The following is a 14,493-nucleotide window of genomic DNA, read 5'->3' on the forward strand; positions in this document are numbered from 1 at the left end:
TTTTTTGCCTCTTTTCCTTTTTTTCGTCCGGAGTCTCATCCCGACTTGTGGGGGAATCATAGTCTCCGTCATCCTTTCCTCACTTGGGACAATGCTCTAATAATGATGATCATCACACGTTTATTTACTTACAACTCAATACTTAGAGCAAAATATGACTCTATGTGAATGCCTCCGGCGGTGTACCGGGATATGCAATGAATCAAGAGTGACATGTATGAAAGAATTATAAAGGTGGCTTTGCCACAAATATGATGTCAACTACATGATCATGCAAAGCAATATGACAATGATGATGCGTGTCATGATAAACGGAACGGTGGAAAGTTGCATGGCAATATATCTCGGAATGGCTATGGAAATGACATAATAGGTAGGTATGGTGGCTGTTTTGAGGAAGATATAAGGAGGTTTATGTGTGATAGAGCATATCATATCACGGGGTTTGGATGCACCGGCGAAGTTTGCACCAACTCTCAAGGTGAGAAAGGGCAATGCACGGTACCGAAGAGGCTAGCAATGATGGAAGAGTGAGAGTGCGTAAAATCCATGGACTCAACATTAGTCAAAAAGAACTCACATACTTATTGCAAAAATCTACAAGTCCTCAAAACCAAGCACTACGCGCATGCTCCTAGGGGGATAGATTGGTAGAAAAAGACCATCGCTCGTCCCCGACCGCCACTCATAAGGAAAGCAATCAAAGAACACCTCATGCTTCAAATTTTTCACACAACGTTTACCATATGTGCATGCTACGGGACTTGCAAACTTCAACACAAGTATTTCTCAATTTCACAATTGCTCAACTAGCACACCTCTAATATTACCACCTTTATATCTCAAAACAACTATCAAGTATCAAACTTCTCTTACTATTCAATGCACTTTGTAAACTACCATGCTGTTCTAAAGGACTCTCAAAATAATATAAGTGAAGCATGAGAGATCAATAATTTCTATAAAATATAACCACCACCGTGCTCTAAAAGATATAAGTGAAGCACTAGAGCAAAATTGTTTAGCTCAAAAGATATAAGTGAAGCACATAGAGTATTCTAATAAATTCTGATTAACGTGTGTCTCTCTCAAAAGGTGTGTACAACAAGGATGATTGTGGTGAACTAAAAAGCAAAGACTCAAATCATACAAGACGCTCCAAGCAAAACACATATCATGTGGTGAATAAAAATATAGCTCCAAGTAAAGTTACCGATGGACGAAGACAAAAGAGGGGATGCCTTCCGGGGCATCCACAAGCTTAGGCTTTTTGGGTTGTCCTTAGATTTTACCTTGGGGTGCCTTTGGCATCCCCAAGCTTAGGCTCTTGCCACTCCTTGTTCCATAATCCATCAAATCTTTACCCAAAACTTGAAAACTACACAAAACGTAACAGAAAATCTCGTGAGCTCCGTTAGCGAAAGAAAACAAAACACCACTTCAAGGTACTGTAATGAACTAATTCTTTATTTATATTGGTGTTAAACCTACTGTATTCCAACTTTTCTATGGTTCAGAAACTCCATTACTAGCCATAGATTCATCAAAATAAGCAAACAACACACGAAAAACAGAATCTGTCAAAAATAGAACAGTCTGTAGTAATCTGTAACTAACGCAAAATTCTGGAACTTCAAAAATTCTAAAATAAATTTCTGGAAGTGAGGAATTTATCTATTAATCATCTGCAAAAAGAATCAACTAAATATCACTCTCCAGTAAAACGTTGAAGATAATCTCGTGAGCGCTAAAGTTTCTGTTTTTTACAGCAAGATCGCAAAGACTTTCCCCAAGTCTTCCCAAAGGTTCTACTTGGCACAAACACTAATTAAAACACAAAACCACATCTAAACATAACCTAGATGGATTATTTATTGAATAACAGCAAGTAAAAATATTGGGTTGTCTCCCAACAAGCGCTTTTCTTTAAATCCTTTTAGCTAGGCATTGATAATTTTAATGATGCTCACATGAAAGACAAGAATTGAAGCGCAAAGAGAGCATCATAAAACACAAAACACGTGACGAACACATCTAAGTATAACATACTTCCTATACATAGGCATATTATAAGCAAACAAATTTGCAAGGCAAACAAAAACTAGCAAATGCAAGGAAGCGGAAAGAAACAATAGCAATCTCAACATAACGAGAGGTAATTTAGTAACATGAAAATTTCTACAACCATATTTTCCTCTCTCATAATAATTACATGTAGGATCATAAGAAAATTCAACAATATAGCTATCACATAAAATATTTTCAACACGATCCACATGCATGCAAAGTTGACATTCTTCCAAAATAGTGGGATTAACATTAGCTAAAGTCATGACCTCTCCAAACCCACTTTTATCAAAAATTTCATAAGATTGAACATTCTCCAAATATGTGGGATATAAAGTCGACACTCTTCCATACCCACTTTCAATATTATTGCAAACATTATTATCAATCTCATATTCATCATGAGGCTTAAATAAATTTTCAAGATCGTAAGAAGAATCACCCCAATCATGATCATTGCAACAAGTAGTTGACATAGCAAAGCTAGCATCCCCAAGCTTAGGGTTTCGCATATTATAAGCACAATTGACATTAATAGAATTTATACTATCATCATTGCAATCATGCTTTTTATTCAAAGATCCATCATGAATCACTCCATAAAGTACTTCATCACAATTTTCAGATTCACGAATTTCATGCAAAACTTCATAAAGATAATCTAGTGCACAAAACTCACTAGCAATTGGTTCATCATAATTTGATCTCTTAAAAAGATTAGCAAGCGGATGAGGATCCATAGATCTTAGGTTCTCTGTTTAGCAATAAATAAACAACTATTCCAACCAAACGAGCAAACGAGCCAAGTAAGACATCAAAGCTAACAAAAAGACGAACAGAAGAAGGGTGAATAAAACGGCAAAGGTGAAGTGGGGGAGAGAAAAACGAGAGGCAAATGGCAAATAATGTAATGCGAGGGATAAGAGTTTGTGATGGGTACTTGGTATGTCTTGACTTGTGCGTAGACTCCCCGGCAACGGAGCCAGAAATCCTTCTTGCTACCTCTTGATCATGCGTTGGTTTTTCCCTTGAAGAGGAAAGGGTGATGCAGCAAAGTAGCATAAGTATTTCCCTCAGTTTTTGAGAACCAAGGTATCAATCCAGTAGGAGGCCACACGCAAGTCCCTCGTACCTACACAAACAAATAAGAACCTTGCAACCAACGCGATAAAGGGGTTGTCAATCCCTTCACGACCACTTGCAAAAGTGAGATCTGGTAGAGATGATAAGATAATATTTTTGGTATTTTTATGATAAAGACTAAAAGTAAAGAAAGCAAAATAAACGGCGACAGAAATAGCTCGTTGACGGGAGATTAATATGATGGAAGATAGACCCGGGGGCCATAGGTTTCACTAGTGGCTTCGCTCAAGATAGCATAAGTATTACGGTGGATGAACAAATTACTGTTGAGCAATTGATAGAAAAGTGCATAATTATGAGAGTATCTAGGCATGATCATATATATAGGCATCACGTCCGTGACAAGTAGACCGACTCCCGCCTGCATCTACTACTATTAGTCCACACATCGACCGCTATCCAGCATGCATCTAGAGTATTAAGTTCATAAGAACAGAGTAACGCATTAGGTAAGATGACATGATGTAGAGGGATAAACTCAAGCAATATGATATAAACCCCATCTTTTTATCCTCGATGGCAACAATACAATACGTGTCGTTTCCCCTGCTCTCACTGAGATCGAGCACCGCATGATTGAACCCAAAGCTAAGCACTTCTCCCATTGCAAGAAAGATCAATCTAGTAGGCCAAACCAAACTGATAATTCGAAGAGACTTGCAAAGATAACCAATCATACATAAAAAGAATTCAGAGAAGATTCAAATATTGTTCATAGATAATCTTGATCATAAACCCACAATTCATCGGATCTCGACAAACACACCGCAAAAAGAGTTACATCGAATAGATCTCCAAGAAGATCGAGGAGAACTTTGAGATCCAAAGAGAGAGAAGAAGCCATCTAGCTAATAACTATGGACCCGAAGGTCTGTAGTAAACTACTCACACATCATCGGAGAGGCTATGGCGTTGATGTAGAAGCCCTCCGTGATTGATGCTCCCTCCGGCAGAGCGCCGGAAAAGGCCCCAAGATGGGATCTCACGGGTACCGAAGGTTGTGGTGGTGGAATTAGGTTTTCGTGGTGCTCCTCGATGGTTTGGGGGTACGTAGGTATATATAGGAGGAAGAAGTAGGTCGGTGGAGCCACGAGGGGCCCACGAGGGTGCAGGGCGCGCCCCCCTGCCTCGTGGCCTCCTCGGTGATTTCTTGACGTCCACTCCAAGTCCTCTGGATCACGTTTGTTCCAAAAATAACTCTCCCGAAGGTTTCATTCCGTTTGGACTCCGTTTGATATTCCTTTTCTGCGAAACACTGAAATAGGCAAAAAAACAGCAATTTGCACTGGGCCTTGGGTTAATAGGTTAGTCCCAAAAATAATATAAAAGTGTATAAATAAGCCCATTAAACATCCAAAACAGAATATATAATAGCATGGAACAATAAAAAATTATAGATACGTTGGAGACGTATCAAGTATTAAGTTCATAAGAACAGAGTAACGCATTAGGCAAGATGACATGATGTAGACGGATCAACTCAAGCAATATGATATAAACCCCATCTTTTTATCCTCGATGGCAACACTACAATACGTGTTGTTTCCCTTTCTGTCACTGGGATCGAGCAACGCAAGATTGAACCCAAAGCTAAGCACTTCTCCCATTGCAAGAAAGATCAATCTAGTAGGCCAAACCAAACTGATAATTCGAAGAGACTTGCAAAGATAACAAATCATACATAAAAGAATTCAGAGGATATTCAAATATTGTTCATAGATAATCTTGATCATAAACCCACAATTCACCGCAAAAAAGAATTACATCGAATAGATCTCCAAGAAGATCGAGAACTTTGTATTGAGATCCAAAGAGAGAGAAGAAGTCATCTAGCTAATAACTATGGACCCGAAGGTCTGAGGTAAACTACTCACACATCATCGGAGAGGCTATGATGTTGATGTAGAAGCCCTCCGTGATCGATTCTCCCTCCGGCGGAGCGCCGGAAAAGGCCCCAAGATGGGATCTCATGGGTACAGAAGGTTGCGGCGGTGGAAATAGGGTTTCGTGGTGCTCCTGAATGTTTTCGGGGTATATGGGTATATATAGGAGGAAGAAGTAGGTCGGTGGAGCTACGAGGGGCCCACGAGGATGGGGGGCGCGCCCAGGGGGGCAGGCGCGCCTCCCTGCCTCGTGGCCTCCTCGCGTCTTTCTTGACGTCAACTCCAAGTCTCCTGGATCACGTTTGTTTCAAAAATCACTCTCCCGAAGGTTTCATTTCGTTTGGATTCCGTTTGATATTCGTTTTATGCGAAACACTGAAATAGGCAGAAAAACAGCAATTTGCACTGGGCATTATGTTCATAGGTTAGTCCCAAAAAATAATATAAAAATATATAATAAAGCTCATTAAACATCCAAAAAAGATAATATAATAGCATGGAATAATAAAAAATTATAGATACGTTGGAGACGTATCATGAAGATGGCGGTCAATCTGGCGAAGATGATGGTCGCTTATTTTTCTTTCGGGGAACAGAAGAGTCTGTGGCTTTTATTACGGCAGGAAACGGAGAGACGGCTGGTTGTTCGGTATATGCTCGTTGTCGCTGGTAATGGAACGCATCAAGGTGACGACGTGGCATGCGTTAGGCATGTGCAGAATTGCTGATCTGAGTGAGCCGGTGACGTGGAGATTGCATGTTGAGAGAGCATTGATGTGGCATCCATGCTGATGTGGACAGTGCGCATGTAAAGATAATTGCTATAGTGGGGAGTAACTTCTTAAAAATGATAGATTTAAGATTGGGATATGGAGGGATGGTTGTGGACATGGACAAATGATGAGTGATCGGACGTTGTTCACGTACGCGGACGACGCGGATATATAGGGTCATACTGTATTAGACAAGTCTAGTTGTAGACACCGTTAATACTCCATATGACCCCGGCCAAGAAAATAGTACTCCTATCAGCTATCATGGTGTTAGTTTCAAATACCGCTTCCAAAGGCGGGGAAGGAAAATTTTCTGCAACCCTGGAACACGCATGTTTCAGCGAAACAGACAGCGCTACGTGGGGGCTCCGTTGCCATCCCGACACGTACGGTGGGATCGCTCCGTACGATTTCCATTTTTATACATACGAGCTACAGGTGCGAAGACGAGTCCTGTTCTGTAACGCACGGCAACGCCGCCATGTCTGTCTCCCCAGTCCTCTTGTGCCGGTTTGATTTCTCCTTTTAAGATGCACGCGTGACGTGTCGACTCCATCCCACGGCATCACCCACAAGACTAGAAACGCCGTTGCCTTGAGCAACTTGGCCTTTTTCTATATGGCAGGATGAATCCCTTGGCTGACACGTCAGTCCAAGGAGATAGAACGGCACGGCCCATTCGTCAGTGATTAATAAAACAAACCCAGAAACATCACGACATTTGTTTTTTCATTTATTTTATTCCGGCCTTTGCTTTTGGGCAACGCAAGCAAGTTCAGAGTTGATCAGTTGTACAAAAGGAACCTCTCGCTTTCAGACCGTGATCACTCACCTTACACACTATATAAGTATATATATACTCTACACACATAAAGGTATAAACATACTCAATTCACAGGTGCATAACCAACTCACAGGTCGCGCAGGACGAAAGGAATTGCACCGGTGCGATCTTCGTGTCTGTCCACCATGGCGGCGAGTAGTCAAACTGAGGAGAGCATGATGAACTACGATTCTCCGGCGTGCGGCGGCGACGCGGCAGACACGGTCATCGAGGACCTCCCCACGGACGTGCTGTCCCTCATGCTCCGCCGGCTCGACGGCGCGTCGCTGGCGGCGCTCGGCTGCGCGAGCTCCAGCTTCCACGACCTCGCCACCGACCCCGACACATGGCGCGGACTCTGCCTCGCCCTGTGGCCATCGGTCGCCGGCCTCCTCGACAATTCTTGCTGCCGCGGAACCGGCGACGGCTTTCACCGGGCGCTCTTCGCCGACGCGTTCCCGTTCCCAGCGACGACGGCGGCGGCCCCGGGCACGGTCGCGCCCGCCCTGCCTAGCCGGCTCGTGTCCGCGGTGGACCTGCACCACAAGGGGGTCTGCATCATGTCGCGCGTGGTGGAGACGGACGCCTCGTCGGCGTGGTTCCTGGGCTCGCCGTTCCGCGTCGACGCGCTTCTGCAGGAGGGCTTCTCGGCGGCGTCCTCGATCACGCCGGCGGAGCTCACGCTGAGCTGGCTTCTGCTCGACCCGACGTCAGGCCGGGTGGTCAACGCCTCCAGCCGGCGGCCGGTGTCCGTTGACCGGAGCTGGCTCACGGGGGAGACCGTGGCGCGGTTCACCGTGGTGCTCGGCGGCGTCGCCCTGGACGCGGCCGTCACGTGCGACGACCGGTTTGGGCACGTCCGGGAGGTCAGCCTGTGCGTGGAGGACGGCGACGGAGGCGGCGTCAGCGGGCGGGACGGGCTGGCCGCGATCGCCGCGGCCATGGCCGCCCCGAGGCAGGGCCGGGGCGCGGAGGCGGAGGCACAGGCGGCACGGCAGTACGGGGAGTTCGTGAAGGGGAAGAGCGCGCGGAAGGAGTGGAAAGCGAGGCGGGAGGGGCTCGTCGACCTCTGCTGCTCCGGCGTCGGAGCGGCGGCGTTCGTCGGGTTCCTGGTGATGCTCACGTGCCGGTGAGCGCGGGCGCATCGACTAGTAAAGGTTTGCTCACACGTGCGAGGAATGTGAATACGTGTTCGTCCAGTAGGTTGCACAGGGGCAGAGGGTAGCTGCCACAATGTACATGTACTATAGCTCAAGGCCAAGAGTTATCTTTTTTGCATTAATTTTCAGAAAGGGAAACTTGAGAAGATACCGTTGAATGTTGCGAGTATAGGACTCTGGTTTTGAAGCTCAGTTTCACTGCTGATATTTCCATAACTCTTACAAAGGTATCTGGAGCAAGGTTCTGCCTATGCCTCAAGCTTCAATAGAACTTATTGGTAGGCCACAGCTCAAATTGTAAAGAGAATTACTTCATAATCTGATGCATAGTTAATAACTGTCCAGTAAATCACACTAAATATTTGCATTCCAAGACCTGATGCTGACCGAGGTGATTGCTCAGTAAAACACACGAAAATGATGATATCATAACATCCTTACAAACTCCTTTTTTTCAATTACATAAATGTAATGACATTGACATAGTCATTTGTAAACAAGGAAGACCATAAGTACTACCAGCCATTGCTATAAAGAATCTACATCAACACATCAAATACAAAGCTATACAGAAGTTCCAGAACCAGCGTACAAAACTCACAGAGAACAGAAACACTCTTGTCGCGGCAGCGAGCAACAAGACACCTAGGAAGCAGTCTACATATGTGCATTCTGCAACTCCCGGTAAATTAAATCGATGAACTGGTCACTCTGTTGGGAAACATGACACAAGAGTTAGAAGCATATAAAAGAACATACAGTACATATTGTAATTTTCAATGACAAACATACCTGAACAAGTCTCAGGAGAGCGTCCTTAACTTTATCCCGTGAAATAACAGAGCCATCATTGTGTGCAGGGGCGAAGGATGGAGGTGGTGCTGGTGGTGGAAAAGGTTGGAGTAGAGGGGTGCCATGCCCGTACTGAGGATGTTGAGTAGATGATGAAGTTGAATGAACAGGTGGTGCTGTGGGCATCATTGATGAAATCGGCGGAGCTAGTGATGCAGAAGAGGATGATGGAGGAGCAAAGAATGCCGGTGTTACAAGATTTGTTGAATGGCTAGCATGGGCATTAGTGTCCTGGAGGGGCAGTGGTGGAGCTGATGAACCTCCGAAAGGAGGGGGTATTTGGTGCGACTGGGCAGCGGAAGGCATAATCAATGGCGTGTGGGAAGCCGCAGTGGTCTCAGTGGATGGATGAGCTCTTCCAACCATTGACCCACTTGATACACTCCCAATGCTTGCAGCGCCCTGTATATTTGTATAGAAGAATAATTCAGTACAGTACATATAGAACCAAAATGCAGCCATGGTGTTTTAATTCAGAGATTCAGATGACTGTCCAAAGATACTGCATATACTATTTCATGAGCAGTGCAAGATACAGAAAAATATTCAGAAGGAAACGAAACGAAATAGGAAGAGAACATACACCAAAGTAATTAGCAAGTGATTCATCAGGAGTATCAGAAATGAGAGTGGATGCTGGCGGTGGTTCAAGGGGGCCATCTATAGCAGCGGACGTAGGAACAGCCTCCAATTCCTCAAACTCACTGTGGTATATTAGAAGAATTCAGCATAAGTCAATCAAAACAACTCCCATGTATAGTCGAGGGGAAAAAAACCTTTTGGTGGAGGGTACTTTGGCTTTTGGAGGTACTCTGGCATAAGCATTAAGTATCCTGCAAAGAAAAAGGAATTAAAAAACTAAAGGAAACATGTCCACAAATTTTCTTAGAAATAATTTTACCCGCATGCCAAAATATAATACTAGTAAAGAACCTAAAGATACATGGACGTCAACAAGACAAAGTTCGGTTCATGATTAATCAATCCTAATTATTCACACCCATGTTGACATCTAATAATTATACATACTAATGCTTTGAATTAAGCAAAACAATGAAGCATGATTTGCAGACAGGGGACGATTGTTAAAAAAAAGATTCGCCTCTATTTTGTCCAGTGCAGAGTTAATGACACCCAGGCATGTAATCATGTTAATCCTTTCGTAAACTTCCAAGTTCCAACTATATGATAGTAACGCCCCATCCGATTGAATACAAGAGCATGATGCTCCTAGAGTCCTTACATGCAGAAAGTTTCACAAGATCAGGATTCAAGTATCTCAAGTATCACAGGATTTTATTAATTTCCAAACCGTCAACATGGTGAAGGAATTTTCACTCGTTAGGATGCAAAACTGCAGTTACCACGGAAAAAAGTTTGTTCGCGAGGCATAAGTAACCGTGTAGCTATTTCTGGTTGCCTAAGAAAAAGGAGGAAGCCACAATACTACGTATTTAATGTTTACATGTTGCCATAAGATCAGATCAGAATCACCTACTGTATCACTAAGAGCATCTCCAACAATTTGTTGGTTAGTTTGTTGGTAAATATATCCATGTCATCAACCAACAATGTATCATAAAAGTATTCCAATGGTTGTATGTAAGGTTGACCAATAGGAGGTGAGAGAATATGGAAGCTTCCTCTCCTTCTTTACCTTGGCGCTTGTGCACAAGGTGTTGGTTTATTTTCATACAACCTCACACTCGCTCTTCATTTATTAATTGACACGTCATCAAAGAGGGGTTTTTGATTTTTAGCCACCATTTACTTTGCTCTTTGATAATTTGCCACTCTTTACATCATAATTGATCTATTGCCACTCTTTACTTTGCACTTTGATTTTTTGCCCTCTGTCTGCTGGGTCCCATGTAAAATGACTGGAATATCCCTGCCATATAGATTGATCCTGCGCACTCTCTCGCCGGCAACAACGCGAGGAGACTGCGGTCGGTGGCGGCCCCGGCAGGCCGGCACCCGCATCCCCGGCCAAGCCACGCTCTGCCCCTCCCTCCCTTGATCTGCGCCATGGCCACCGGCCCACAACCACGAGTCATGACCACGCACGCGCTGAGCGGACACCAGAACGCGCACCGGCGGACCTCCACTGCCTTGTCGCCGACAAGGTAATGATGGAAAGAGCCGTTGTTGCCGCCGTGCTCGTCGTCCCATAGACCACGTTGCTGCTCCTCTGCTTCTTCTCCATGGGCCGAAGCGCCGCTCCCCTCTCAACTCTAGCGAGCACAAGCAGCAGCGGCACGCGGCGAGCACAAGCAGCGGCAGCAGCACGCGGCGCTGGCGAGCATGTACGCGCTGTACGTACAGAAGCTAGCCAAGGTAAGCTAACAGGCTGATGGGTTCTTTGGAAGACAAGCACATACACAGCTTAATTGATTCCGGCGAATTACACAACACGCCGGCAACACACACGTAAACATATCGATTCCATCAAGACATACACGTGGGCGCGGACAGACCAGAGGAGAGTGGCGCCCCACATCACCGGCGGCATCTGGTACTCCGGCAGCGCAGCCGCAGACAGACTGGAGCATAGCGGCGCAAGGAGGGAGGGGAGGCGGCCATCAGCAGAGGCGACGGCGACAGGGCAGGAGGGGCTGCGGCGGTGAACGAGTTCTTCCCCCCTTCCGATCTGATTTCAATGGGTGAATCGGCTGGATGTACCGGTCAAACTAGCACAAAGGGTATTTTGGTCCACTGTTTTACGTATATATTATGTCAATCTTTTGCAAGCATTGTTTTTGTGTGAAAAAGTGGCAAGAGATCAAAGTGCAAAATAAAAAGTGGCAATAGATCAATTACAATGTAAAGAGTGGCAAATTATCAAAGTACAAAGTAAGTGGTGGCAAATAATCAAAAAACCCCATCAAAGATGCTTACATGTCAAATTTACCAACAAACATCTTGCAGCTACTGGAGATGGCCTAATATGTATTATATGTCGGCAGAAACAAAAAAAAGGTAAAATATAATGACTTCTACAGTTTGTCCGCCAGTTTTTATTAGAAAGTTCACAATTTTCGCATCACAAAAGTCCTGTTGTCTCTACAAACATGCAATCCAGCCAGGCAGCCACACCATTACTTCAATTTGTTAGCCCAAGAGTCCGTCATGGATAGTTGCAGCTTTCAGGGCATGCATTTCTGATCTGAATCCAATCTAAACTCTAAAGTAGACAAGATCAGATAGTCCACAACAACAACAACAAAGCCTTTCAGTCCCAAACAAGTTGGGCTAGGCTAGAGTTGAAACCCATAAGATCTCCAAACCTAGTCATGGTACTGGCACGTGGTTAATCTAGTTCCACAAAAAATTAGTATGATCCAGTAACTCACAAATGGTTTCCAATAAACATCCGAGCCATGAAAAGGAGGCTTCCAACATGAGCATATGATACATGAAAGTCATACCTTCCAAAAAGATTTGCTACAGCATCACAGTCCTGCTGATTGTAAAACCAAATACCATTTACTTCTTGTGCAGCATTCCGGTACAACAAATATGGAGGTTGAAGTTCGTATTCAAAATCACTTAATAAATCCTCCACCAGATTATCTGACAAGAGAAACAATATTGAACTTCTCATGAATGAACTAAACAATGTGAGCATTCATAAATCATCTAGACATAAGAAGCCGGCTATTAGTCCTAGCCAACTTTTGTAAGATAGATACAAGGAGAATTTTCCTTCTAACTGGAAGTCTGTAACTATCAAACAGGATGCAAAACTTCAAAATAACCTGCAGGCCAGCGAGCCAGCATCGGCAAGAGCACCACAATATTTGGTCTGTACAAGCGAAGGAGCTTGGCTAGTTATCCCCTTTGCTTCATTCTTTTTGGTGATCTTTTGTGGCAATGTGTGATCACATGGAACAAATCTCTTTTTTAGCCAAGTCTCGCCACATGGAATGGTAAACAAAATTACTTGTTCTTCTACTTCATACATTTGACTTCTATACCTTGCGTTCAGTTAGGATTTTAAATACCCAGAGTGGAGAGCTTTTAAGGTCTCAATCTGAAAATTTTAGAGTTTGACGAGTGGAAAGTATTGGGGTTTCGCGCGAGAAGATCTTAACAAAAAACCTGTATTTTCAGAGTAGAATGCTCTAAGTTTACTAGTGATAAGTTTGGGTTTGTCAAGTCGATTTTTTTTGAGAAAATAGAGCCTGCCAAGAAGAAAGATTGGGGTATTATGGTTGTTTCAGTGGCCCATCAGGCTTTTGTTGAGTAGCCAACATTGTAGTGTCGCCGAACTGTAATAGTTCAACTTCATAAGAGCATTGGTTAATCTAGATGTGCTTTAGCAAAACTGTATTAATTATCTATCATCTTGGAGACCTCACGCTTTTATTAGCTACCGAAAAAGCAATATGTTTTCTAACCGCGATCGTCCGTAACCCCCAATGCCTGAGTCACGCGGCTGAGTGGACGGACTTAGATCGCAGAAACATACCCGTGTTCCGCCTGTTCATGACGATAAACTGAAACCTCGGCTGCGTGTTCCTACAACAGGAGAAACCAATCAGATATTCAGATCCCAGCCGCAGCCGCAGCCGCACACGATACTTTATCAACCCTCGCTCACCTCTTCACGACGAACAGCGACCCCTCCACGTCCTTGCGGCTCTGCGCAATACAAGGCAAGCAAACCGGATCGGATCAGGTTTTCGGTGAATCACGGGGCGCGAGACAGGGGGAGGGGGAGGGGAGGGGAGGAGGTGACTGACCCACTGATTGAGGTCGATGTTGAAGTCGTAGAGGGTGACGTGGGCGGCGGTGATGAGGATGTCCTCGACGGCGGGGTCGAGACGCTGCAGGACGGTGAGGTTGAGCAGGCGCGTGCCCTCGGCGTCCATCGCCAGGTTCGGGGTCAACTTGCCCCCGTTAGTCGGCGGCGGTGGCGGCATCGATCAATCTCCGAGTGGGCGGCGGTGGATCTGAGGGGAGCTGCAGGCTGCAGCTATCGAGTAGGGAGCTTGGGAGTTTGGAGCAGGGAGGGAGGGGACGGGACGGGGACGGACTGTAATTTCTGGAAGAGTCGCCGCAGCAGACAGCGCACAGGATGGGACGTGGATGGACCGGCGATGCAGGAGCTGGACGGGGTCGGGGTCCATGGGCTCGGCCACTGTGTAACAGGTATAGAGGCCCATGTGACACTTTTTCCGAAGCTAACCTCCTCTCTGTGTGGCTTGGCCCATCCTTTGTGAAATCATTAGTTGAGGAGTACTCGTTGCAAAGAGCGCTGTATGTGCGTCACGTGTCGCAACCTGGCAGTTTTATTTTCCGTAGATCCGCTTATTCGCAACGTTTTATCTCTTAAACCGTGCGTTCAAATCTCGAACCACTTTCACCGATGAATTCCTCGTGTCGAGATCCTCAAAACTAGACCATGTTAATAGGTTTTGACGAACTTTTTTCAGAAAAAAACTGGACGAAAAAACCGGACAAAAAAACCAAACCGAAAGCACGGGTTTTTTCCCTTTCTGAAAGAGGCACACCCATGCCTCTTACAAAATCACAACCGTGCCTCTCACAGAAGCAAACCCGTGACTCTCGTGGAAAGAAAAAAATAGAAATGTATTTTTTTGTTTCCGAGGAGGCACGGCCGTGACTCTCACGAAAGCACAACTGTACCTCTCGCGGAAGCAAAACCGTGACTCTCGCGAAAGGAAAAAAAACAGAAAACACATTTTTTTTCATTTCGGAGAGGCATGGCCGTGACTCTAGCGAAAGCACAACCGTGCCTCTCGCGGAAGCAAAATCGTGACTCTCGC

The 14,493-nt window shown here is 45.0% G+C and overlaps 2 protein-coding genes across 2 annotated transcripts; one reads left to right on the top strand and one right to left on the bottom strand.

Moving 5' to 3' along the window:
* Positions 1-6,733: 6,733 nt before the first annotated feature.
* On the top strand, positions 6,734-7,995 carry LOC123096456 (probable F-box protein At2g36090). The gene has a single exon (XM_044518200.1). The coding sequence runs from the start codon at positions 6,836-6,838 to the stop codon at positions 7,820-7,822; it is 987 nt and encodes a 328-aa protein (XP_044374135.1). The 5' UTR covers positions 6,734-6,835; the 3' UTR covers positions 7,823-7,995.
* A 249-nt stretch (positions 7,996-8,244) lies between these two features.
* On the bottom strand, positions 8,245-13,774 carry LOC123096455 (mRNA-decapping enzyme-like protein). The gene is made up of 8 exons (XM_044518199.1): positions 13,447-13,774; positions 13,305-13,345; positions 13,173-13,222; positions 12,130-12,274; positions 9,478-9,534; positions 9,285-9,405; positions 8,642-9,103; positions 8,245-8,560 (listed from the first exon to the last, which is right to left on the bottom strand). Exons 1-8 carry the CDS (start codon positions 13,624-13,626, stop codon positions 8,507-8,509), a joined length of 1,110 nt encoding a protein of 369 aa, XP_044374134.1. The 5' UTR covers positions 13,627-13,774; the 3' UTR covers positions 8,245-8,506.
* Positions 13,775-14,493: the final 719 nt, after the last annotated feature.

Source organism: Triticum aestivum, chromosome 4D, assembly GCF_018294505.1.
Source record: "Triticum aestivum cultivar Chinese Spring chromosome 4D, IWGSC CS RefSeq v2.1, whole genome shotgun sequence".
NCBI classification, from domain to species: Eukaryota; Viridiplantae; Streptophyta; class Magnoliopsida; order Poales; family Poaceae; genus Triticum; species Triticum aestivum.

Coding starts and splice junctions, on each gene's coding strand:
- LOC123096455 (XM_044518199.1), bottom strand. CDS start 13,626: ATGCCGCCACCGCCGCCGACTAACGGGGGCAAGTTGACCCCGAACCTG. Junction 13,223..13,304: donor TCGCTGTTCGTCGTGAAGAG/GTGAGCGAGGGT, acceptor CTCCTGTTGTAG/GAACACGCAGCCGAGGTTTC. Junction 8,561..8,641: donor CTCTCCTGAGACTTGTTCAG/GTATGTTTGTCA, acceptor GTTTCCCAACAG/AGTGACCAGTTCATCGATTT.
- LOC123096456 (XM_044518200.1), top strand. CDS start 6,836: ATGGCGGCGAGTAGTCAAACTGAGGAGAGCATGATGAACTACGATTCT.